General features: G+C 41.1%; 1 protein-coding gene across 3 annotated transcripts in view; it reads left to right on the top strand.

The window, feature by feature from the left end:
• The first annotated feature begins 4,583 nt into the window (after positions 1-4,583).
• Grik2 (glutamate ionotropic receptor kainate type subunit 2) overlaps positions 4,584-27,716 on the top strand; it is a 533,349-nt gene continuing 510,216 nt past the window's right edge. Inside the window, exons 1-2 of one of the 3 annotated variants that reach the window (XM_090338375.1) lie at positions 4,584-4,687; positions 10,145-10,566. In XM_090338375.1, the coding sequence (XP_090194501.1) occupies positions 10,452-10,566 (115 nt within the window). In that variant the 5' untranslated portion in view covers positions 4,584-4,687; positions 10,145-10,451. The remainder of the gene's footprint in view (positions 4,688-10,144; positions 10,567-27,716) is intronic. The other 2 variants (XM_090338374.1, XM_090338373.1) reach the window with 2 other exon arrangements.

The raw sequence follows: 27,716 nt of genomic DNA, 5'->3' as shown, positions 1-27,716 counted from the left end.
ATCCAATGCATGACACAAACTTTGTATATCCAAATTCTCACTCATTTTTCTTCAAATGTCTGCTGAACTTGGTCTCCTTCAGTATTTCTTATCTCAACAAATGCATTTTCTATTTCTTCAGACCAAAAGGAAAATCAAAACCATTTTTTTGCCAGTCTTGGGGCTTGAATTCAGAGCCTGAGCACTGTCCTTGGGCTTCCTCAAGGCTAGCACTTCACCACTTGAACCATGGCACCATTTCCAGCTTTTTCTATGTATGTGGAATGAAAGAATTGAACCCTGGTCTTTGTGCATGCTAGGCAAGCACTCTACCACTAGGCCAAACTCCTGGCCCCAAACCAAAACCATTTTTTCATTTGATCCATTTGCAAATTTTTCAGATTAGCATTAAAAGGAATTTATAATCTGACCACTTATAGCATTTTTCTGACACGGTTCTGGTTCTATTCACAGTCTGCTTTTGTCTGGTTTTCCTCTCTTCTCATCTAATTGGATTTTCTAGCAGCTTTCTCTCTCATTTTGAGAATTTACTTCTTTGCCCTTCTTCAGAGGTTTTATACTTTAAGACCTTTCCACTTTCTATTTCTCCCAGCTCCCAAGAATGTTTTTATAATTCCTTTAGGTTACTATTCAAATGTCAATTAGTCAAGCACTGAATGAGAGACCTCAATTCATCTATCTACATAAATGTCCACATTCTCACACCTGTCTTTCCAAAATGCTCTATTATGACTACTCAGTTTTATTTTGCCTCATAACACTGCATTGTCTGACATCTTACGTATTTTCTTGTTTATTATCTATCTTCCTGTCTCAAAACTAAAGAAAGGCTCAGTAAGGGCAGAAATCTGTGTAAACAGTTCACTACTGTTTGTTTTGCTAACACTAGAACCAAATGTTAACAGATAGCATGCACTTAGTATCAGTAGGTTTCAGAAATGAATAATAGATCTCATCTTCTAAGAAATTATAGCATTTCTTTTTTCTGGGAGGAGAACAGAGTATGCTGTGGTTAATTATTTATGTTTCGTTGTAATCTACATCCAATTGCAGTTAAAAAGACCAGTTGAGAATCAGCATACTTCGTTTCAAAAACTGTCCACAACTCACTCTGGTACTCTAAGTAAATCTTGTATGTTCAAGATTTTCTCATCTGTAAAATGACATAATTGACCCAGATCAATGATTCTTGATCTGTGGCTTAGGAGCTCTCACCAGCTTGGAGTCTGTAGGAAATATGCACATTTTATTCATTATATGCTAAGCTGGAAGAAGGAGAAAGAAATGTCTACGGAACTCGAATGTCTTTGAAGTTTGAATTTCCATTTGTATTTTTCTTTAATATTTTAGAAATATATTTATTTTTATTTACTTATTGGTGCTACTAGGAATTAAACCCAATGTTTTGTGCAAACTACACAAGCATTCTCTGACTTAGCAAGATCCTCTTCACCCCATGAAAGCTTTCCTTTAATCCTAACTTCACATGAGCCTAAGTTTTGAAAGGGGATGACAGAAGGCAGCCAGATGCATCTCTGCACAGCTAGAAAGCAGCAACAATCCTGCCACACTCTGAGCAAGTCATTCCTTCAGTGATACTTTTTATTACCTCTAAGGTAAAGGCAGTGGAAATGATCCCAAATAATGCATTCTAATTTTCTTCACAACTAAATCAAACTAGGCCATAATATAGATAGTAAACTTGAGAAGTCACATATGTCATTTCACTCTGGGAGACAGGAACCCAGCTGATAATGTTCTAAAAATCCCTTTCATAAGATAAAGGAATGGGGAGGTGCTTCTTTTGTTATCCAAGGGACTGATCAGCCTTCTTCAATTTAGAAGGGTGGTCTTAGTGTGGCTAAGAATGGAGTGGACAAAGTTTCTTGGCTGTCCCCTAAAAGGGAACTGGGAATTCAGATTTTGTAAATTTTTAACTTCATAAAGCCTGAGGATAATTTTGACAAAGGTCTCTTTAGTATTGGAGAAATTTTTTTTTGAAGGGTTGAATGGACAGGTTTGGTCTAACAATCTTTTTTTACTTTTCTCGTTTGAATCAGGATAACCTTTTGCTTTAAGGAAATGCATAATTTTGATCAGTCCCACTTTTCTACCAGCTTTTATCTGGGCCCTTACCTTTAACTTTTCCGTAGTTCTTAATGAGCCTGAGTTGTTTATTCTACAGTAGAGACCCATAAGTAGATTCTAAGATCACACACAGAACGTTTTATATGTTCTTTCCTCCCCACATAGATAAGAGTCTGGGAACAGCACGATGAATGGTGAAGACAGATCCCAGTAATTTTACCATTCATTTTTTTATTTGGCACATACTACATGTCAGGCCTTATCATAGACACTAAAAAAAAGTAAATTCGATAGGTTCCATGTTCTACACTCTCAGATTACTACAAAACAGACCTGAATCTTCTTCAGGAGACCATCTCTGGACTCCGCCCTCTTGGAAGGGGCAGGGCTTTCTGATGCCACAGAGAATGGCCTTGGCTAGAAGACAAGTTGTCTTCATTACTCCCACGAGGGAAATGGAACTTGAATAGGGCATTTTCCCGAGCCTGGCCCAAACTGGACTGTGCTTGGAGGACCCATTAGGTTGCAGGTCACAGCAGCTGGAGCCCAGGCGCCCAGAGTCAGTCACGCGTCTGTGCCACCCGCTCCAGGACGCACAAAGGACTCATTGACAATTTAGTTTCTCCTTACAACAGGGCTGCTGTTGACTTAATTACTGGAACCTCCCAGCCATCCCCCAATCTCCATCCCCCGGGGATTTTTAAACGGTGACTGGGGCTCTCCATGGCCAGTCTCCTCTCCCCTTCAACTAAGCCAGGCTGTCCACACCCAGACAGGCACATTAGACACGCGGGAGTGGCTCAGGGAGCACTGGATGGTTAGGGAGATGGGTTGGGGACTGGTGATGTTGGTGGAAGGGAGTTTGTGAGCTTCTGAGCCAGAGTAGGTCAATTGCCCCAGGGTGTGAAGGGTGGCAGTTCTTGCGCCAGGATCCAGGAAGACTTACCTCTCTGGGGGCTGAGGCAGCTAAAGGACAATGCCCCTGGCCAGCCCAGACAACTGCTGCCGGGGGTCTTTTGTGGACTGAATGGGAATTGCGGCTACCTGGGCTTCTAAAGAAGCCTCTTCCCCCTACCTGCCTCCAGCCTGGTACAGACGGTGGGAAAGGTGTCTCCAGATGCCTGGCTGTTCCCACTCTGGCTTTTACCACTCCTTGCCAGTAGCAGCCCACTAACTGACTCTGGGGAAACCCGCGAAGTCTCTGCTCTAGTTTATATTGTAGGGCTGGGGATACAATAGAACCCATATTGAGTAGGTGTTGACTTTTCTGACCCAGAGGAAAGGAAATCCGAGACTGTTTGCAGAAGCTAATCGCTCACCCCCACACTCACACAGAGAAGCTGGGGGTGGAGGGGCAAGCCAGTCACCAGACCAGACCCATCCTAGAAGTGGAGCTCTGGCAAGGCCTTAAAGAAAAACAAAATCCAAGCAAAGCACTGTATATGCCCGGCTCAGCTGCTCCTAAGACTCCTTTCCTCCACCTTTGAGACTTCGACTTCTCGTTCTAGTGTTCTAGTAACCACTGGGTCTCAAATCCCCCCTCCCTCCCAGAGCCCTCTGCAAAGCTGAGAGTTAGGGGCTTAATGAGGAGTGGGGATTAAGGGGCCTGACTCTTCCCCAGGCATTCGTGGGCAGTATCTGAGGCAGGGAGGGGAGCGCCTCGACATCCCCGAGTGTGTGTCTGAGTTCCAGAACCACTCATCGGTGGCCCCGAGGGGAGGACAGGGATTGGGGGTGGGGGTGGGGCAGTGCGCAGGTGTACTTCTTTCACCCAGACCTCCAAAAGCAATCGCGGCTGTACAGGGAGGGTCACTTCGAAGACCGCCAGCTGCTCCCCAAGCCCCGGCGGCGGCGAAGAAGTTGCGTTGCTATGGTTTCGGAGAGGTACGAAAGCCATCAGCACCCAGAACCAAACGTGCTAGGGTTTCCGGGTAGGTGTAGTAGCGGCCTCCCAGGGCCAGGAAATCCCACCCCCCCACCTCCGATACCTCCCCTCCACCCCCACCTTGGCTCGACCGACTAATCCACCCTCGGAAGAGAGCATCTGGGGGCTCCAGTCCCCTCTCCAACCTCAGTCCCTCCCCATTGCTGCACTTGGCTACAAGTGTGGCGGCGCCTGGATATTCTCTCTCTGTCTCTCTCTCTCTCTCTCTGTCTCTCTCTCTCTCTCTCTCTCTCTCTCTCTCTCCCTCTCATATATATATATATATATATATATATATATATTTTTTTTTTTTTTCCCCCGGGAAGCGGTCGCGGAGGCCGGGCGGCCCCGGGTGGGCAGGAGTGAGTCCCCGCCGCGGGAAAGGAGCGCGGCGCCTTTAAAGCAGGCGCCCCGGAACCCCCGCCAGGAGGCGTGTCAGTCCCCGCCGCCGCCGCCGCCGCCGCCGCCGCCCGGCGGTCTCCGTCCTCCCCGCCACCCGCCCGCCCGCCGTCACTCGCGCTCGGCGCCGGCGGCTTGCGTGGCTCGGTCTTCGGAGCCCCCCGAGAACACCACCCGGACCGACCTCCTCCCGCGCGCCGCAGTGCCCCCCACCCCGGGAGGGCGGCAGGCCCACCCGCGTCCCCCCCACCCGCCCCAACCTCCCCGCAGCTCCAGGTAAGGACTTCCCCCGTGCTGGCCGGCCGGCTCCGGCCCCCGGGGTGTGGGAACTCGCGGGGCGCGGGGAGATCGCGGGTGGGCGCGCAGCGTGCTCCGCCGGCCGCCCGCCCGCAAGAAGGCAGAGGAGGAGGAGAAGGAGGAGGAGGAGGGCGAGCGGGGCGCGCCCGGCCCCGGGCGCCCCAGGCACCCGCTGGACCCCGCGCCCAGACCCCGCGCTCGCCAGCCCTGCCACCCCGCCGCCGGCTCCCTCCATTCTCGGCCCGCGGAGAAGAACGCAATGAAGGACGTGTCGGGAAGTGGCCTCCGCCACTGACCGGGAGCAGAGGGCCAGAAGCTGTGTGTCTCCACGCGCCTGCGGGTCTGAGGAACCCCCCGTCCTGCTTTCTGTCTGGCCGACCGTCCGTCCTCCCGGGAACCCCGAGCCTTAGTTTTCTCACCTCTGGATTCTGAGCTGCTAAAAACAAATCAACCCCAAACTCCGGCGGGCATCCCATTCAGGGTAAAGAAAACAGAATGCTTCTGCAGAGGATCTTAAATGCCCACAACTTTTTAACTAACCACATATTGAGAGAGAGAGAGAGAGAGAGAGAGAGAGAGAGAGAGAGAGAGAGAGAGAGAGAGAGAGAGAGAGAGAGAGAGAGAGAGAGAGAGAGAGAGAGAGAGGTGTTAAACTACCAAGACTGATCCAAGAATAGGAAAGAGTATTAGGAAACTCACTCACTACTCAGAACCTCTTGGTAACGCACAGATTACCTTCTGTCATTTCTTCATACTGTAAGTATTCTGACATCAGAAGCTGTCTTCTAGATCAATGATTATTTTCATTGCGCACTGGGTGCTTGATTCATTTGAGTCTTAGTCTGTGGGTTAGTAGCCGGCAGATAAGCAATCTTATTTCGGGCTTGACTTTTCTTAGTTCATTGCTTTACAACTTTGTAGAACGCATCTCTGTAACTACCAAGGGCTGCTTATCCACCGCTTATCCGGTGTCCTTTCCTTATTTATGAGTGAAACAAGTTGAACTGCACCTGGGGAAGGTGGTAAACAAATGAAGGATGCCTACAAGTCCTGTTTATTTTCTCTTATTCAAGACCGTCCAAGATCGCACGTTCTGAATTTTTCGAAAGGATTTTAGGCTATGCAAGTCTACTCCACTTCCAACTCTTAATTATGATGCATATCTCTTTGGCATTTAAACATGAATTGCCATTTGAAATGCCATTAACCATCAATGCAGCAGAATGTCAGTAGCATAGATGAGAATGTGATAGCATAGTATTGCAGATAAGGGAAACTGAAGGACAAGTATGCAAGTATACAAGTAGTCTCACTAACCTTAGTTCTCACTTTATTCTTTGGCCTTTGCAATGCCATGTGAAAACAAACTGTTTACTTTTACACCACAATACAACTGGTCATTTGCATGAAGGAGTAGGTTAAGTGTTACTATAAGATGAGGTTTTCCAGAAGATCTCATAACAGCAGAACTCCCGTACAAAGTAAAGTAGAATCTTTAGGAATGATTTCCGTGTGGATAAAAACCCCACAAACTTAAATATACATATCACATGAAAAAATCTTAGGAATACTGTTAAAATTCAGGTTGTTCTGATATATAATATATATATATGGATATATAAAGATAGATATAACATTTCCTGTTTCCAGAAAAAAAAGGTATAGGCATTGTCTTTTTAAATATTGTTCTATCAGGATTATTACACATTTGTTCATGCCCCAGCAGGTGGCAGCTAACTAGAATAAGATTCATTTTCACCAGGAGAATAGGAAACTAAAATTGCTTCTCAAGTAATATTGCCCAAGAATAAGAGGTCATTAGTGTCAGCAAATACAAAAAATACAGCAAAAGATAGAGAAAATACACTGCTGTAGGGATTTTTGCATGGATATATGTGCATTTTAATTCATTATTTGTCATAGGCTTCTGTGGTATTTTTTCAAGGCTTCTAGCCACAACTACCTCCCCCCACAAGCCTCTGTGTGTGTGTGTGCGTGCGTGTGTGTGTGTGTGTGTGTGTGTTTGCGCGCAGTCTTTCCTTTTTTTAAAAAAAAAATCTCAGCTTTGACCTTGGAACCCACATACTGATAGCTCTTACCAATAGAAATTGCCATGTAGTTAAACTGATAATAAAGCAAATGAGACCAAAGGGCAAAGTATAGAAAATCTCACTGTTAGTAAATACGAGCTATCATCTGTCATCCAGTTGTAGCAGTTTTTTCTTTTATAAAAGGAACAAATTACAGTACTGTCACCAAACTGGTTAAGTGTGGTCAGTGTAAATAGTATATAATGACCATTAATCCTTCATATAGACTCAGGACTATTATTATACTTTTCATATTGGGGAAAAACTTGTGATAATTTCAAAATACCCAGACAATAGGACATCTCCCATACCACCAAATCATTATGTTGTCTTGGAGAAGTCAATTTTTTTTTTAGCTTTGCTGCTATTGCTCTGGGGAAGGAGTGAAGTTGAGGAAGAAAGTGGCAATTAATCTTATTACCCTCACAACAGATGGAAATCTGGAGGTGGAGAATTAAAAGTGATAACTAATCGTACATTTTAGAAATGTCTTTAGCCACTGAATTCTGACAGCTTGTTTCATTATCTGCATTTCTGTGTAATCCTTCAGAATATTTTTTGTATTGAAAACAAGCAGTGAGTGAACTGCTCATGAGGGGCGTCTCCCAGAAAATGTGAGTGGCCTTTGTAGTCATATGTTCAGAAATGGGATAACAGCTAGCACATCTGGATAGGTTCAAGCAATCCTATTATTCAGACTGAGAAATACACTCACCACAGTTGACAACATTGTCCTCCTGACAGTGTATGCTGCAATAATTCAAATTCCTGGACTCTGTAATAGAAGCATGCACATTGTCATTCCAAATGGCATATTACAATGCATTGTGCTATTTTCAATGACAACCTCAAAATAAATAGATGCCTGGAGCGCTGTCCAAGGTCCTGAAGATAGGTTCTGTCTCTAGGTCTTGCTAAAGTTCATTTGGACAGGTGGAGTTGATCACTGCAGTGTTTAAGCTTTTCAACTTCATTGATGGACTTAAATGAACAAAAGGTAAAATATGTGTAAAACTGATTTTGGGGGGGAATAATTAAGTAGTAAGAAGAATGTATGGTAGGCTTTTTTTTTCTGTTAGTATTGTATGGATTTCATGAACCTGGAAGCTTGTTCTTTCACTTTTTTCCATTAGACATACAACAAATGACCCCACACAAACTAATTGAGAATACCAGTTTTAAGTAGGTGTACTAAATCTGTTATGCCAATGCCATTGTAGTAACAGAATACATGAACAAGGAGTTGTAGTATATTTTTTTCTCAGATTCTACTAAATGCCAACTACACTGCAAAACAATCTTTTAATTAACCACAATAGGACATACTAATTTAAAATAGTAGATATCAGTTATATTGGGAGATGAAAAAACAACTAAGAATATTTATTTTTTGTCTTGGAAGTCATTATTATCTCTGACAGGATGAAAGAAAAGAACAAATAGGATGGAATAAATGAGACAGCAGATATAAGATAGAGCATGTTGGGCTATGCAAGTTTTGCAAGAGATGTTTTAAATATGGACTGAAGGAGTCGCTAGATACCCTTGTTTTTAGCCCTAGGTGTTCCTTTTAAAGTGCTCCAACAGACAGATTATTTGATTGAATTGCTTGCAAGGCTGCAGAACTAGCCACTCGTGGAGTTTGTTTTTGACATTTTGGTTATGCCTCCATCTTAAAAAAAAGATAAATGACACTTATACCTTTGCAAAAAAAAATGTAAAAATGTAGTTTTTTCTCCAAATCAGCTTTCTAGAATCTCTTGCAAAAGTATTGATTAGAAAACATCACAATGATTGAATGAACACATTTCTGCATTTTCGAGGTATTTGAAAGAAACATAGCAAGACTTAAATATGTTTATGTCCTTATTTAAAATTGAACACTTCAATTAGGCATAATCTTAAGTAGTTTTTTTTAAGTTTAACCCAAGCCCTTTTATTTGGTTATGAAAATGTGATTAATTGTAAAAAATATGTTCCATAGTATGTCTTTTGTGCAACTTAGTCAGCTAAACATGTTCACGGTGATACATTTATTGCTAAATGTGTTAGTTTGAATTACTAATGTAAATAATGCTATTATTGGATTTTTGAATAATTTGATTCTATGGACTATTTCAATAATAAAATATTTATCTTAAAACCTAAGTATATTTCCAGACCTTTTTTCATCTTGAATAAATTGTTACTTGTGTGCAGTCCCTGAGAGGGGATTCTACATATTCTCATCAGAAATTCAGCAAATGATATTTTCAGAGAAAGCTATGATATCCCACTCTTCAAAACAAAAATATTGAAAAAAATCCCAACATTATGTGAAGCAGCTAAGGCATAAGAGACCTTCCGAGTTTGCTGTACCACTTCAAATATGAGTATCTTTTAAATATTCAGAAATATTTCAGATGAGCTAATAAGGGGGTGAATGCAAGATCCTTTCCTTTTAAGTCAGCATTTTCTCTCTGAAAATCTTGCAGAAATTTCTCTTTGCACTTGGGTAGCAATGGATGCTCAACTCAAGTTCTGAAAAACCAAGTTTTTCTCTCTAATTGCATTACTCGGTTTTCTTTCCAAGTTAAGATAGTAGTAAAGAATCGTATAAGTTATATACTTTTTAACTTAAGGGCAAGTTAAACTTACAGAAAACCTCCTGTCTTGGAACACTGCCTTTTGTACAACTCCTGAGCAGAATGACTTTGACTTTGCTGGTCATTTATTAAAATCCAGCTGTTGTTTGTAAGGCTTCTGCTTGCATGTATCAGTCTAGCTCTCTAACGGGTTCTTACAGAAAAATCAAAGCAACTTCCATCATGTACATAATTCTCTTCTTGTCCTCTTTTTCTTCTTCTTCTTCTTCTTCTTCTTCTTCTTCTTCTTCTTCTTCTTCTTCTTCTTCGTCTTCGTCTTCGTCTTCGTCTTCGTCTTCGTCTTCGTCTTCTTCGTCTTTTTCTTCTTCCTCCTTCTCCTTCTCCTCCTCCTCCTCTTCTTCTTCCTCTTCTTCATTTTTGAGCGACTCCAGGCGGGCTGTCAGATTGGTTGCATAAGAGATATTGGGACTCTCACTGGCAGGCAGCCTCCAGAGACAAGCTATCTCAATTTTTCTCAGTTAATCTTGGCTTCACGTCAGAAGCTGTGTAGCAGTGCAGTAAGAACAGGGCCTGGCTACCTCCCCCCCTCCTCCTTTATTTTATTTTATTTTATTTTATTCTTCTCTGAGCAGAGCGTCTTTTGTGCGGTGACGGTTGCTCCTGAGCCCACAGCATCTGGTTGGGGTGGTGTGTGTGTGTTGGGGGGGAGGTTCCGAGGTCGGATTTTCCTATTGATTTTCCTCCGGCTTTGCTCCCCCCAGGCTCGCGTGGCCGGACGTGGTGGGTGTTCGTGCCGGATCCTCCCGGATGCTCCCGGACTAACATGGATGTCCCGCCATCCCTTGCAGTGGAAGCTGGCTCCTTGGCGCAGCAGTGACTTGAAGAGCATGCAGCGATTGCTAATGGGTTGGGGAAACGGAGATTCCTGCCTCCGTCTGTGACCATGCCGTGATCCTGTCTGCTGGCGGCCACTCACTCCGACGACGCATCCTCCTCCCTCGCCCTGACCGCCTGCCCAACGCTCGACCGGGGAAGCGGGTGCCGCGCGCGGGTAGGCACGGGAACACCATGAAGATTTCTCCCCCGATTCTAAGTCATCCAGTCTTCAGGCGCTCCCTTCAACTCCTGCTCTGTGTCCTGTGGATTGGATATTCTCAAGGAACCACACATGTGTTAAGATTTGGTAAGATCACCGCCCCCCCCCTCACCCCAGCCCTCTGCGCCCCAGCCCTCTCCCGCCGCCCCGGCGTGGGGGTTCAGCCAGAGCCGGGTGTAGACTGGCGGCTTCGCCCAGCCCTGGCGCTGGGGCTCCGCGCTCGGGCGCAGGGTTCCTCCGGGGTGTTCCACCGGGTGTTCTCTCCTCCGCCCTCCCCGCGCTCCCCCCCACCCCCAGCCGACCCCCGGCTTTCTTCCTCCTTATTTTATTTGATGTGTTTGGCCGCGGGAGGGGAAGACGTGGGTGCCGGTGTGTTGGCAGTGCTCGGTGCCCGGATCGCCTCTTCCGGAGTGGTCAGCCACAGTGGTGGCGCGGACGCCCGGGGTGTGTGTGTGTGGTGGGGAGGGGGGGAGACACGGCCAGCGCGTCCTCCGCGGCTCTCTCCTTCCCCACCCTGGAGACTTCCGGCCCCAGAGGGCAGCGCCGTCCCGGGTTGGAGTGAGCTCCGAGGCGGTCAGACTCAGAGCCGCCCAGGCGCGGATCCCTGCGAACTCCAGGGCGAGTCGCGTCTGTCCGCTTCGGTCTGGGGACGCAGGCCACTCGTCACGTGCAAAGGAAAGGGCGCTAAGCCTCTTTGGGGGTCTTCTCCCTGAGAGCCTTATTGATTCATTGCCTCTCTTGTCCATGCCCCGTCTAACAGCCTTATTGGGATGCAGAGCTTTCAAACAAAATAATGCAATATTCAGAGCTTTTCTAAGAAGGGGGGGTGGGGAGAAGCATCCCAGTAAAACTGCAATCATAGTAAAACAAAAACAAAACCAGGCTTCTTGTTTGTTTTTGTGTATAACTTGCTGTGGCCCTTTATCATAGCTTTTGCTGTCAGAACTCTGGACTGAGAACATGATGAACAGGATTCAAGGGGAGGCAGGAGAATTGAGTTTGTGTGTGTGTGTGTGTGTGTGTGTGTGTGTGTGTGTGTGTGTGTGTGTTTGTGTGTGTGTTTGGGGCGGGGGAGGGAGGTTGTTTCAGTCTGCCATAAAAGCCCTGAGCTAGGTTGCATTTCAGGAGCATTTGCAGCTTTCCTAAGAACCCAGGTTTCTTTGGAGCTAGAGAGGAAATCTAGAGGTGAGACTCCAGCGGAATCTGTGGTCAGGAGATTTGCTGAGAGATGAATCACAGGAAAGGCTCATGTAGCTCCCTATGGCCAATGGAATTTTAGTAGGAGCAGAACTAGTCAGCGAAAGTTTCCTGAAGTAGAGAAGAGAAAAGGAGGAGCAAGCTAACAGGGTAAAGCTTCCACTGTAGGCAGCTTCTTTGTCAGTTCAAGTGGATTTAAACCAGAGAGTGTAGGGAAACCATATAATCCGGAGCATGTGCCTTTGAGATAAAAGCAAATGCATTAAGTTATTCAGTCCAATTTAAAGCGGAGTGATTGTCTGCATTTTCTGTTGACACCAGTGGCATCTTTCTCCCCTTTAGTTCCCCCCAGATGTTTCTTTCCCCTCATGATAAAATTCATTATTGTTATCATGCTTTGTGAAAAGAAAAGCAGGGATGCATATATATATTATATATATATATTAAAAAAGAATGTCAACAACTGTTCCTACCAATCCTTACATAGAAGACACCTGAAGCTAAGAAGTCTGCCAATAACAAAAGAGACAATAGGGTATATTTTATTCCCAGGGCAGCATTTCCCTGCTTTTTCATGTTCTTAGATGGTACTTAAGCATGTTGCTCTTGGCAACAAGCTTCCAGAGGAATGCATGTTTCTATGGACAGGATTAAATAGATCCCTCATTCTATTACTGGAGTGTGTGTGTGTGTGTGTGTGTGTGTGTGTGTGTCTTTAGCAGTTCAGCTCCAAGCATGTAAAAATGGTACCATATGATAGTTTGAACCCATATTGTGAATATCACAACATACTTTTATCTTTCAATATCTTTCATTATATGTTTGTGAATAATTGAGTTAGTGTGTTTGTGGACCGCATAAAAAATAAAGAAGCCTTGGAGCTGGGAAACTTCCACCAATACGCTATAGTTTAATTATTGCTACCCGGGTGTTGCAGCATCATATTTGCTGAATCATTAGATTGTTACATTCGCTGATCATTTCATATCTTCATATTAAAAATCTTGGCGACTGTAGCAGAGTGTGTAGCAGCTTTCCAAAAGAGCTGACACATACACAAAAACACACTTCCCTAGACCAATTCATACTAAGAATCTTCGTCAGAAATAGGGTACTACCAGTCCTTTGATATCCTAAAGCAAGAGTTTGGTTTCTGGATGAACTGTTATTTTTCTACCATAGCTTTAAACATCTTCCATGTGGAGATCTATTTTCTCTCATATCTGATCGGGAGTTATGGGAAAGGGTTGCTTACAGTTGTTATCACTGGAACGTTTATTTCCCTTTTGGAACTATTTTATAGCCATGTTGGGAGTTTTATTATCTTCTGGGGTAAATGGGTTCTGAGTGAATTGAATGATTGATGAAGGAAGTGTTAGATACTGGAGAAGGTTGTTAATTCTCAACTTTGGTTTAAAAGTTGAACTTGTGCCTTATCCCTGGCCTGGTGCCAGGGGTTGGGTTTCTAGTAGAGCAGCGGATGCTGGAAGGCTGACTCCCCAGTCCTGGTGAGACCATTGGCCTGCGGGTGTGGGGGGAGTGGCAGTTTAGAGCATCCCTCCTCCCTCGGCCCTGGCCTCGCCCTCCAGCCAGGCGGGGCTGGTTGTTTCCAGGCTAGAAGCACTACCGGGGTGGAGCGGAGCTATGGCAACCGGGAAGCGCTGAGGGACGGCCACCCCCCCTTCCTGGTCCAAGGTGGAAATTCACCCCAAGAAGCTCTAGCCACGTTTCAGCAGCTGCCAATAGAGCTGTGGTGCTGTTCTTCCTCCTCCTACCACAGCCAGTGCGTGGAGGAGTGCCCAATTCAGGGTACTGACCCTGGCTGTGTCCCTTCCTCTCCTGCCTACCTTCTGCCCACACACTCCCCCTCTCTGGCACCGGCGGGGGCGCGCACACACACACACACACACACACACACACACACACACACACACACACTCACACTCACAGCTGGCACGTGCGCTCTTGGAAGCAGTAACTCCACTATTGTGCGCTAGAAAACTTTGCAGTGGTAGCTAGGGGCGTCCAGTCCCTCCTCAGACTTGATGCCATGGGGCTGTGCCCCGGGCTGATCTTTTACTAGCAGCTCATCTCGTGGGCAGGTGCTGGCGGAAAGCGCAGTCCTAGCTTCCAGACAGTGGGGGAACTGGCTTTGTGGCTTAGCCAAATGACAGTTTCTGGTGGGAGGGTGGATGGGCATGGCGCCTTGGGTCGCAGTCGTATTTCCTTGCCTTTGATGGGAAGTTGGCGCAACATGGCTTCTCTTGGGCCGACCAATCGGCATGTTTGCGTGGATACCGGTAAGGAGCATCTTAGAAAGTCCACTGTCTGTCCCAAGTCCAGTTAGCTGCTTGAGTGTGCCGGCTTTCAGGGCACTGAGCCTAGGAGATTCCCACCCCTCACCCGCTTGGATTCTTTCCTAGACCCGTGTGCTCTTACACATAACAAGCCTCAGTGTTGTGCAGCGGACCAACCTTCCCCCCCCCCACCCCCAAGCTGGGCTCCAGTCCAGTTGTGGTCATAGAGAGGGATCACAGCGCCCACTGGGCCTGGAATATCTTGGTGACCTTAGCTAGTTTTTCTCTCCCAGCTTCTGGGTTTGCAGGGCACTCTGCCCCAGGGGAAGTGCCAAGATACCTGCTTCCCTTTGCTGTCTGTGCCCCCTGCTCCCTCCAGGCCCTGGTGTGTTTGAGCATCTCCTAGGGAAACCCATTCCCAAACCGCTGCTGTTGTTTTTTTTTTTTTAAATCTTTGTCTTAGATTATTATTCAAAATCTTTCTTTAAAATGTAATTTGGGATGTAGGAAGCAAATAAGCTAAGCCTAAACTTTCTGCGGAACTCCAGAGCACTTTCTCCAAGTTGGTGCTTTACTAGAGGCCTGAGCCCATGGCAGGTTGCTTCTTGTTTTGCATTCTCTCTTTTCTTTTTCTGAAACATGCCGGTAGAGCGGCTCTTTATTAGAAGGCTTCCTGATGTTCAGGTCTTTGCTCTTGGAGGCACTTGGATGTCCCTGGCACTGTTCTCTGGCCCCTTGGGAGCCAGCAGTCATCTTCCTTGCATAAGCCCAAGGCTGCTAGTCTGCTCCTTCAGGAGCTGATGCTCAGTATAAAGCCTACAGTGTGACAGGGGGCTGCACTACTTTTCTGGGCAGCCCATGTGCTCCCAGATAGAATAATTGGTAGCAGATGCACTGCACCATCGAGGAATGAGACGGAATTGACTGATCTTGGAAACGCCACTCACCACAAGTTCTATGAAAGAGATTTTTCTTCCTTTGGGAGCTCCAGTGGGCGGGCAGGAGGAGTGGCCATACATCTGGGGAGTAGAAAATCCTCTCTTGGGAGGTGGGAATGTAGGAGTGACAGCTGCTACTATCTCTAACAGATAAAACCCAACACCTGTTCTGCTGACCTCTGGGGTAGCTTGAGAGGAAGTCTTTCCTGGAATCACCAAGACAATGGGCACACTTTTTTTTTTTTTAGTTTTAAAGCCGTTTTTTCTGACAAGTTTTCTCGATTACTCTGAAAGCTTCAAAGAACAACTTGAGGCGATCCATCCACGGAGCACAGTCACTTCAGAAAATGACTTTGAAAAATGATCTTTTTGGCTGTAGAAATAGCACTTCTCCACCCAGGCACATGAAACGCAACACTTTTTTTTTGGTGTTGGGAGGTTGCTTTTCAAAAGTGAAAAAGCAGTTTATATGTCAGTGAACATTCCTTCAGACAAGTTTTGCTTTTTGGTTTAATGCAAGTGATCATTATAGTGTGTTCATTCCTTGAGTTGCCAAAAGACACTTTCAACATTTATCCAGCACAGGAAAGTTAACATGAATGGCTGTCACACAAAGGAGGAAAATACCATGGGCCAAACTAGGATTGTATCATTGATTATCAGAGTCTTTTCAAGTCTGTTTTCACAGAAAATAAAGTACTGCCTGTGATATGAGGATATGATCTTTCATGCCATTTAGTTATCCTAATTTCTGATGTAGAAAATGTTTTACCCTCTTGAGTTAGAACTTTTACATTCACGTGGAGAATTGATTTCTACATCTGTTTCCCAGAAATTCTTGTTGACCATTTTTACACATCAGAGCCAAAAGTAGTTTACCTACTTTCAAGTACAGTAACATTTAATGCCACAAATCTACTGAAGGCACAGTACCAGAACTAGGTAGATCTTTTTCAACTGATAAATTTGAATAGATATATTAAAATGCAAGTGTTGATTGTTTTTCATTTGGGTGGTGAAGCCCTTTCTTCTGAGAGCTTTCAATTTGTAGCCCACTAATCAAAGTATTAGAAGTGCTCCAAATGAATCTGCACCTCTAAATCTTAGCTTGAAAGGGAAGGTCAGAAGCTCCTGTAAGGGAAAGGACTTAAGTGTACCTCAACACTATTGACCAGTGCAGATTAAACACCTAAGAGGAAGATTTCACTCTGATAACGTCATAGGGCTTCCTGTTTTTCCTAGCTGCTTCTGCTGACAATTTTGTAAGGTAATTAAATTGGCTGATTGAAGTCACAGTGGTCATGGGGCGATAAAGACCATTTGGATTTAATGGAATTTAAAACAACAGAGCACAGATTGAACACAACTCTTACCGAACAAGAATTTTAATGGCCCATTCAGGGTGCTGACTAAATAGAAAGCCCTTAACAAGTTTAATTGAAAGGGCAAGGCAGATTAGCACTGTATAGTCTTTATGATAGAAGATGGGGGAATTAAAATTATCCCTTTAAAAGACTCATTAATGCATTATTAAGATTTAATGTAAGTTAAATAAGTTTTTTTTTTTTTTTGGTAGACCTACCTCATGTGTACTGTGAACCTAGATTTGGGACCAAGTTTCAATAGAGATATTTTTAAGAGAGACTTCATAAATGGAAGTATAGTTTTCTTTCATTCCAAAAGCAAAAGGCATTTTAAATTCATTAAAAATACACAGTGTGGTGAGGGAAAGGGTTGTGATGAATCCTTTCATTTCTTCAATTAAAAAGAAAACACCTTGATTTTTTTAAGTTTTTTTATTAAAGAATTTATTAACATTGACTTTTACATCATATTCCAAATGATGTGTTTAACAAACAAGTATTCAAGAAGGGAATATCTATATACAATCACTGGCACTTAGATTTTAGAACATAATTAAAATTATGCTGAGAGTTTTCTCTCAGAAATGAAATTTATAAGTAGTAGATATTACAGAGATAGTAAAGGGATGTTATCTTTCTAAAGTTTCAACCCATTAACAGGTATTGTTTTTATTTGTTGTCATTGTTGGCTTTCTTTTTCTTATAGCAACTGTACAATCATACTATAATATTTTATTGTGTTCAAGTTCCTTTATTTCACCACCTCATGTCCTAGAAGGAGCAATTCCACATTTTATGTTGAAAAATCTCAGATATGATGACTCAGAAGGTAAAAAGTCTACTCAAGGCTGCAAGTGTCTTTGATATTTCTAGATACACCTGAAACTCAACATTTCATATCAAACTGCCTAACATTTTATTGTAGACAATGTTGAAAAATGTTTTGAAAATCTGTGTGGAACGAATCCAGAGCATTTAGCACGTAGATGTGGCCTAGATATCACCTACTTTCATCCTCTATGTCCTCACCCTTATCCAAAGTAGCAAGTTTTCTAAAGGTCACATGCTCTGCTCACTTCCAATTGGTCCATAAACAGATCTCTTCCTACGCCCTTGGGGCCAACTATTTAACATTTTTTAATTTTCAGAATGACAAGTATCATCAGATGAAATGATGATAACCTGAGTGAGAGATTAGTGAGGATTCTGCAAGATTCTGAAGATTCATTTTTTTCATTTTAGTTACATGTTTAGGCTTCAAGGAACTTGTTCAAAGACAGTGACCTTGGGATATAGCCATTTGATTTCTAGTTTTCTGTCTATAGAAGTTTCCTTAGTATACTTTTCTGGATTTTGTGGAGAGACAAGTCACTAGACAGGTCTGAGGAATTGTGCTTTACTGATATATATATATATATATATATATATATATATATATATATAGTTTTATCAAGTTTTTCTTTTCTTTTCTTTTTCTTTGGTTAAGCATTATATGTCTCCCATGGCCTTGCTTTTTAAGACAAGCATATTCTGGAAGAGAGAGTGTGCATAGTGACAAGACTGTAGAGTTAAGATGAGTTTATTAGATCAATCAATTCTATCTATGCTTAGACACGAAAGAGAATGCTGGATTCCTAAGGGAGTGCTGAATGAATAGGGAGGCTGAGCTAAATGGGGTTTGATACTCCATATTTTCCAATTTTACTGACAGGGGTCTGTCTTCATGCTTTGTGAATTGGTCTTTTTGCTTATATGGGTCCAAATTTTTGTGCATATGTGATCATTTTAAATGAGATGCCAGGATTGTTATTTTGACATATTTCTTCCCAATCAAAAGGATCATGGAGGCTTCTTTTTCCTTCTTTCAAGTTGGTGGGCTAATATTTTGTCACTGAAGGAAGCCCTGCATGTGGAATATGTTGCCTCTAGCTTTCATTTCTCTCTAGCTGAGTTCTTGACCTATCACACTGGGAATATTGCTTGCCAAAATGATCAAATAAATAAACAAAACATATTGAAGAAATCCTCCTCTGAAGCTTCAGTATATTTCTAGAGATGGTCTTTTCATCTTGCTTTCCTTTCTACTTTTCTATAATTTCTACATTCAGTATAGACTGACTCTTAATGGATCCAGTTCTTTTTTTCCTAGAAGAAAAGAAATGGCAATCCTCAATATTAGTAAAAAGTACAGAATCCTAAGTTTTCTGGACTGATGAGATGTCTAATACCCCAAGTTTAGAGATTAATTCCAAAGGAAATTAAAGAAAGTATTCTGAGTCATATTTTTCATAATGACTATCAGTAACAGATTTTAGCTCCCAAACAAGAAAATCCTCACTACTAAATAATATGCCTTTTCAGTAAATTAAATTGGATGATGATGATAATTATGATGGTGATAGTGATGATGATGATGGCAACGATGACAACTACGACGATGATGACAACAATGATGATGATGACAATGTTGTTGATTCCATTAGTTGTAGCTTTCTGTTTTAGATGTAAATTAAGAAGGTGAGCTTTGAGGGAATTAATGAACTAGAAAGGTTAAAGTTCTTAGTGCTGTAGAACTTTAACATTTAGATTCTAGAGTTTGGATTCTTGTGTGAATCCTCTGGATGGTTACTGAAAGTGAGAGAATAGCCTGGAATTGATCTGTAATGGGAACTCCAGTGATGTTTATAGTCTGCTGCTTTCATTTTATGAACAAGTCAGATCCTTTCTCTGTATTACTGAAATGGAATCGATTATCTCATTTTGTTTTTGATCGCTGAATCCTTTTAAGAAATTCTTGGGTGCTGTGGGGAATAGTTCAGTCTTATATTGCTTGTCTGCCCTGTACAAGGCTCTAGGTTCAGACCACAGCACCTACTGAAATGGGTTTGATTTGAGTTTAGAGATCTTCTTAGTCTTGGTCTTCAGAGGAACAGAAACCATAATAAGGAGAGTTGTCCACTTTACTTGGTTTATGATTCAAGTACTGATCTCACCCCTAAGGACCTTCATAGACATGTACAGTATGTTTGAGCAAATATCTGAGCCCTTCATCTTCTTACACAGTTGATATATAAAGTGAAACATCATGCAGATAGTTCCTAAGCAAAATTCTGACAGAAAATAAAAGATGTTTGATTGGCACCTAAACAGTTCAAATGACTCCAGGAAAAGTGTCAATCTCAAGAATCAAAGAATCAGAAGAAAATTCAAAAGTTGCTTTTGCATTTACTTGGGGTTTTTTTGTGGTATAAAAAGTCACTTTCAGGACTTCTCAATATTTTATACCTAGTTCCAAGACACCTGGAACATGACATATTTGGATATATTTTTATATCGGTGATAGCTTTCCAAGTAATTTTATATTATACGTGTATTTTAAATTAAAATTTGTACTTATTATTTATCAGTCCATGCCATCACTTTATACCATTAGTCTACCATTGTTCCTTGATGACTCTTATATGTTACCTTGGATTCTTCTTTTTAAAAGGTCTACTGTAATTTTGGGGAGAGTGGACTCAGCATAGATGTGGTTAGAGCCTGTAATCCTTCCAACCAGTGGTGTCACATCACATTATTCAGCAGATCATTTAAAAAATTAATATACTTAGTACATGTTTATATTTTGAATTAGAAAATTCTGTTGTGAAGTTTATTAAAAGATTTTATGGCTACTGATCATACTTAGGCTTTGAATAGTTTGGCAGTTTGGAAATGTGTGTGTGTGTGTGTGTGTGTGTGTGTGTGTGTGTGTGTGTGTGTGTGTGTGTGTGTTGGAAATGAGGCAGTTTTAATTTTTTTTGGTGGGTCATGGGGCTTGAACTCGGTCTGAGTGCTGTCCCTGAGCTCTTCAGCTCAAGGTTACCACCCTACCTCTGGGCCTGGTAATTGTCCTTGAGCTTTGCTCAAGGCTACCACCCTACCTTTGAGCTAAGCCCCACTTCCTGTTTTCTAGAGGTTAATTGGAGATAAGAGTCTCAGGTCCTTTTATGCCCAGACTGGCTTTGAACCTTGATCCTCAGATCTCTGCCTCCTGAGTAGCTATGATTGCAGGCATGAGCCACTGCCCCCAGCCAAGTTTTAAAATTTTTATGATAATTTCAAGTAGGGGCAGTTCCACGATTTTTAAGTTAGTTTCAAGTTGGAATAGACTAAGTACTGGCTGAAAACAGTCTCCTATATTATCGTTCCATATTTTTTTTTTTAGTTTTTTTTTTTTTTTATTCTTTCTTAGTTTGTGTCTTTTGGGCTCTCTTAGATCCATTTCACTTATTTGTACTATTCTACAAATTCATTATGTTTTAAAATTAAAGCCATGTTTTCTTATCTTCCAGAGGTCAATTCTAGATAAGTATTCTGTCATAAAATTGGAATCATCAGAATCATTGGAATCATTTTCTGTAATCACCAGAAAAATGTGATTATCTCAATAATTTTTCGACTTGGTTGCACATCAGAAGTTAAAGGATTTAAATAATTAATTCCTGGTCCTCAAAGATGTAGACTCTGGAGCTGCAGGTATTTTGTTCTCCCATGAAGCTGGGATATCTTTCTATTACTTCTTGTCTTCTTGAGTTTCTTTCGTAGTAACTTGGTCTTTATTTTTTGATTAAATTTCTTACTAAATATTTTGAATCAATTGAATAGACCTATTTGGTGGGCATTATGTCCTTTTATTCATTTTGGAAGACTTCTAAGTATTTAAAATCAAACTCTAAGTTTAGAACCAATCACAAATTATATATTTATGTGGGATTTTTTATGTTACTTCCTTTGCTTATAATGTGACTACATATCAGTTTTCTAGATTGGCAGTTAATAATCACTATTAGACAATGAAAAATGAGGAGTATATTTTGTTGGTCATGGCTGAGTCTTTGATGTTTTACCATTCCTTACACAGCAAACAAAATTGGCACACCACTAAATGATTGACCGAATCTCTAAACTCTTAGGTTTATAATATTCATTCATGTGCACATAGCCAACCTCACATCCCAAAGGGATTTTAAACAGATGTTGTTTAAAAATAATGTCGAAGATGATGTATGGTTGTGGAACTTTTCCCTTTTGACTTTCTCCTAAAGGAGAGCTTCATAATCATTTACTGGGTTTTACTTAAAAAAAATTGCATTTGATTCAGCTGTATAAGTTAAGGAAATGTTCTTGGAAATGGTTATGTGACATTTTCATATTTTTTTAGGCAATTAATCAATAATCCAACTTATTTTTTAAAATTCATTTTTCTTTTCATTTACATTTTATTACTGTTTACTTTCACTCACTTACTTACTGTTTAAATACACTTTGTCTTACTATGTGTGAGATTCTGGGCTGGATATTTTTGCTCTGAAAATTTGCAAGTAAAATGAACAGGTGTCTGCATCAAGAGCATCCTGATTTATAGGTATGAGTAGCCATAGAAAAGAAAATTGCAAACAATGTGACCACTGTGCACTAGAATGTGTAAATAATTCTTCTTTAATGAAGAAAGGCATCTGGCTGCCTCAACAATGAAGTATTTCCACATCCTGTCATTTGTATTTGTCTCTGACTGGTGATGTACTGAGGACTCCACTGAGAAATTCTGTTCTTTAAGTTGTTTGTGCTTCTTTTCTCCACAGCACCTATTACCCATGAGTCCCAGCTGGGCTTCTAGTCTTGAATAGTGATGCCACTTATATATATTCTATTTTTATATATTTATTTTATAGGCATCACAGACAATATTTTTTAAAAAGAAACCTAGAATTGCAAGTACTTAGAAACAGTTTTAGTTAGAATCTAAACTCAGTGGCATATCATACATCCATTTTCAAAACAAAACCAAACCAAACAAGAAGATAGGTGTTCAATTCTCACCTTTCTTTCTAAATTTTGGACAGACAAATTAGAGCTGAAACCTTCTGTCTGGGGCTCACATGGCTCAGGGCAGTCTAATCTGGTATCTGTCCTTTCTCATAGGATAAAAGGGAGCTCTAGTAATTTCATTCACTTTCCCAACAGTAGACTGGACACTCTTCACTTAGTGCACAGTGGCTGTGAATTGAATCCATATTATTAAAAAAATTCTCAGTTGAAAACCTTGGGGTCTGTTCTTGAGAAAGATATGAAAAATGTACAAACAAGGATCATAGGCATCTATTTAAAGATTTCACAAACTATCCCTTTAAAATTTCAAACATTGTGTGTGTATATGTGTGCACGCAACTAATTGTTTTTGCCATAAACTAATGCTTTGTAGTATACTTAGGAAATATGAAGTAATATAAAAGTGAAAATATAAGCTCCAATAATTATAATACCCATAATCAATGTTATTATTTTGGGTCTAGTAAGTAGTTACCTTTTGAAAAGTTAAGCCAAACAAAGTATTTTAGTTGATTATAAAATAATACATATTGTAGATAATGGAAACCATATAACATTATATTAAAAATTCAACTATTTTCACACCATAGGCACCTTTGGGAATTACCTTTGATCTTACTACACATGTTTTGCTAATTTTTTCATCTAATATTCTGATACTTCACCTTGTTAAATGTTCTCATTTAATATTTTAATACTTTACCTTAATTTTTTTCCATTCTCTATTTTTTGTAATCATTTTTAGCAGCATCTTACTTTCCTTTGGGTACGTGTTTACAGAGTATTGAGCTTGAATTTTAGAATCGGAAATACTTGAATTTGAACTTCACTCTTGATGCTTTTGAGCTCAATGATGGGACTATACAGTTGAATCATCCTAAGATTTACGGTCCTTATTTATAAAATAAGAATGATAATACCTGGTTAGAAATGTAATGGACTGAACAGGGGTGTAGTTCAGTGGTGGGATGCTTGGCTAGGATCCATAAGACCCTAAGTGCAATCCTACATACTAAAAACAAGTAAACTCTGAGGACTCAGATGATCTTTGGTACAGGGACAAGTTAGTCAGACATTTTGTAGCTGTGAAAGATACCTGCCAGAACAATTTAAAAGGGATTAAGAAACACTTATTTGGCTCATGATTTTAGCCAAGGAAGCTGAGCACAGTGAAACAAATTCTATTTTACCATGGACTATGTAGGCAGATCTAGGCAAACAGGCTAACCGTGGGAGCATTTTTAAGGTGGCATCTTTCAAATAAATTCATAATTGTAAACCCTGAATTTGGCAATGAGCGAAGCTATTCAATTCCTGAGAGTCAAGGAACCTTTGCTATGATGTCAGTACAAAGTGTTTGGCTTGTTTGTAATGGTACAAGTCTATTTAATAGCCCTTCCCTACTTGCCCATTACTTCTAATTCCTTCTTTTTCTGTTAGATTGCACATATTTCAAATTTCATTCCTCATTGTCACTGTAAATGTGGCTAAAAGTAGCCAGCAATAAGTATGCCACAGACTGAATGCTACACTGCCTTAAAGTTTCTTCTAATTTAATTTGTGTTTACATTCCATCTCGAACACTTATCTAGCATTCACAAATCTCTGGGTTCAATCCCCAGCAATACACACACACACCCCCCCCACACACACACACTCACACACACAACTTGCAGCTTCCCACACATTTTAGAATGTAGAATATATGTGGACAAGGTCTTTGGCAGAAAACAACATGAGCAAAAAAATGTTGTTTAGTCCAGATTCCAACAGAGTCCTAATTCCTACTTGAAAGCTCTTTAATATTTGCAGTCCCATAAGCATCCTATCAGCTCCCATAGGAGTAGGCCATTAAACTCTATTTTCATCATCTTAAGGTACATCTAGGTCACAACTCTGAATTCTTCCAAATTCTGAAAATGAATTTCAAAGTTATAAAATGGGGCCATGTTAATCACAATGACAACGTCACTCCTGATATCAAATTTCTAGCTTTTAGGTGTGTAAAAGCACACATGAGTAGTATACTGGTACTGAGACTTGAACTTAGAGCCTAGGTACTTTCTCTGAGCTCGTTTCCTTTCTTTCCTTCTTTCCTTCTTTCCTTCTTTCCTTCCTTCCTTCCTTCCTTCCTTCCTTCCTTCCTTCCTTCCTTCCTTCCTTCCTTCCTTCCTTCCTTTTTCTTTTTTTTTTCTTCTCAAGGCCTGCACTCTATCATTTGCATGGCTCCACTTTCAGCTTCTTAATGGCTAATTGGAGATAAAAATCTCACAGACTTTTCTGCCTGGACAGGCTCCAAATTCTGATCTTCTGATCTCAGCCTCCTGCATAGCTAAATTACACCAGCACTCAGCTTCATCAGCTTTATCTTTGGTTTTGAGCTTGGACAAGATATCATGGTAACAGGACTGCGTAGAAGAGAAAATTCATCTAATGTTGAACAGGAAACAGAGAAATACACACAAAGAAGCCAGGCCCACCAGATAAGTAGGCCTCACTTTTTTTTTTTACCTTTTACTACTTCCCAATAACACCTTCGTATTATGAATCACCAAGGGATTAATTCATGATTAGAACAGAGTGCTTTAATTGTCTCTAAAGCAGTATCCCCCAAACTTTGTTCCAGAGATGGCATTTACTAATCATCTAGGTATATCTCACTCCAATCTTATTGACATTTAGGTTTAGGAAGGCGTCTGGTATTCGCACCAGGGCAAAGGACAAAATGTAAAGTGAGGATATATGAGATAGATGGCAAAGGGGCTCTATCATTATAAAACAAGGGAGGATCAGGGTGTGTGTGTGTATGTGTGTGTGTGTGTGTGTGTGTGTGTGTGTGTGTGTGTGTGTGTGTGTGTGTGTTTTCTAGTTCTGGGGTTTGAAGTCAGGCCCTGGGCACTGTCCTTGTGCTTTCTCAAGGCTCGCTCTCTACCACTTGAGCCACAGCACTACTTCCTGCTTTTTCAGTGCATGACAAGCACTCTACCACTAGGCAAGATTGGTTTTATAGGAGAAAAGAGCACCTTTTAAATTCTTATGTGCTACGCTAAGCCTTTCTTGGGTTTCTGGCTTGTATCCTAGGATGTATCCTAGAATGCTTTCTCAGTGCTGCTGTTGTGGTTGGATAAGGGAGGGAGGCTTCTCAATAACCATCTCCTCTTTGCTTTCTGATTTGCTGAGTGAATTCCAGATGTCTTACTTGCTAATCACATTATCATCCCTGCTGCTTAATTATTTTCTGTAGGGAAATGGAGTTGTTTGATGCTTTCAGGAAATTAAATTGAACTTCAAAAGCCACTTGCACATAACAATTAACATTTTGAAATGGGTAATTCCTCAGGGTTTCTTTTAGGTGAGTTTACCTAGGGCTTTTTTTATTTGTTGTATTGGTTTGAGATTATTCTTTTAAAAGTTGATCACATTAAAAATTCATAACGGCATGGGAATTTGCTCCTAGAATCTTTGGTACAGACTAATGCTGGCAGCTATGGTGTAAGAAATTAGAGATTATTTTCCTAGATTCTCTATTTGGGAGAAATGTCCATCACTGGAGGAAGCTTAATTACACAGAAGTGAGTGGTTTTCTTTTTAGTACAGCACAATGGCTGTGGTGTCCTGCATGTGTACAAGAAGGTGAATTTGTATGTGGTTTATGGACATTGTTCTCATTTTCTAATGGTGTCTCTATAATCTTAGTACAAAGTTTTCAGCCTCATTTTAGTAACACAGAAATTCTAGAGCTTCTGTGTTGCTGCAATATTCTCCCACTATTAATTTTTGGAGATTCTCAACCCTTGTTAAATTGGCATTAAGCTAAATATTTCATAATTTGACTCCACATAGATATTGTATGGATATATGGGAATTATACATCTCAATTGTTGCTCCTCTTTCTAAAATGACACAGTACAGGATTTTCTATATTGCATTTTATGAATATTGCTAAGTATTACTTTCTGAGAAGTCTTTCCAAACTGCTAATAATAGCCTGATATTATTAGAAGCTGTTAGATTAATATTTTTAAAAAGTTTGGAAACTGTGGTTGGGAAAATTGGAATCCAGTACCAGTTCTACCACCTGTAAGGGTTGTAACACAAATTTTGAGGCTTCCTTCTTATTGGAGAAATAAGACTCCTTTGATCATTTTAGGATTAACAGAAATCAAGCTTTTCCATTTAGAAAGGGTCCAAAACTCCCCTTCCTTTATTGTAAGCCTGAAAGTTTGCATTTGGAGGAGTTTTGGAGCAACTGATTAGCCCTGTATTCTGCAAGTGCTTGTTTGTCAAATGAAGAATTCGTTTTGGAGCAACTGATTAGCCCTGTATTCTGCAAGTGCTTGTTTGTCAAATGAAGAATTCTATGTGTTTATTGAGCACTAGGCTTTGGCTTCTGTACTGCTTAGTTACAAATTCAGCTGTAGGCTTTTACCCGCAGATCTGTGAGGAGGAAGGCAGCCAGGCACCTGTAATTACAGTGGCAGTGATGAGTTGCTTCTGAATTGCGTTGTGTGTTAGGACTGTTCTGGGCTGCTTGTGATGGGTATTGCTACAGCAAAGCTGGATGTAAGTGACAATATTTTCTCAAGTGTTTTTCTTTTCCATCCTTATATAACCCTAGACTCTCCACATATGCACAGGAATTCCTTTGCTGCTGAAGATAAAAGGAACACTTTCTTTTTATGAAGAGATCTGTTCAAACTTTAGACCTTTTTTGGACTACTATTTGATTATATCTGTAGGAGCAGATGGATGATAGTTTTTACACTGAGCTATGTAAAACATTGGATTTAACTTTCCATGATTAAAAATGTTACCTTATAGAAGTCTGAGACTATACTTTGCAAAGGATTGTCCCTTGTTTCCTCAATTCTTTTCTCCATCTGTCTACTTGATTTGCCCAGGGGTTCCTATCTAGGTGTTTGGAGTGTCTTTGAGGATCAGAGGTAGGCATAAGAGGGAATGTGAGAAAAAGAAGCACTTAGTTTCTGCTGTTGTAACCTCCCCTCTTTTAATCAATTACTCTATTTGTCCTCTCTCTAAATTCTCATAATAGAAGAGCCAGTACTTTCAGCATCCATTGCATAAGAAAAAAGCTATTCTAAACAGCATATGCAAAATGACATTTATGAAATTTAAAAGAAATCAAGTCCCCAAATCTATGCTGGTCACCACTGTCCCTTCATTTAACGCCCCAGTAACAGGTCACCCTGACATGTGAAGGTGATTTAACATCCTTACTGGAACTAATTGGATATACTACTTTTAATATTATCTCTTTTACATGACTTTCCTAACCTTTAAGTGTAGAGGTGAATCTTAACTATCTTTGTCCATGATCAGGAGGAAGAAAGCCTCTTCTATAGTACGTACTCTTCTTACCTGCTGTAGTGACTTTGATTCATTCTTTGGGGGCTGGGAGTGGGGAAGAGGATACTTTGCCTTTTTCTTCTTTCCCAAGTTAAGTATCAAGATAGTTTTACCCACTTCTCTTAGTTTGTTTTAGCCTATAACATGTTATCTATCATGATGTAGGATCTATTTTTATCACTCCTTTAATGTTCTAGGGTGTA

This window comes from Megascapheus bottae, chromosome 8, assembly GCF_031878675.1.
Source record: "Megascapheus bottae isolate mThoBot1 chromosome 8, mThoBot2.hap1, whole genome shotgun sequence".
In the NCBI taxonomy this organism is placed as follows: Eukaryota; Metazoa; Chordata; class Mammalia; order Rodentia; family Geomyidae; genus Megascapheus; species Megascapheus bottae.
The sequence above is the reverse complement of the archived record's forward strand: the minus strand, read 5'-3'. Positions and strand labels throughout refer to the sequence as shown.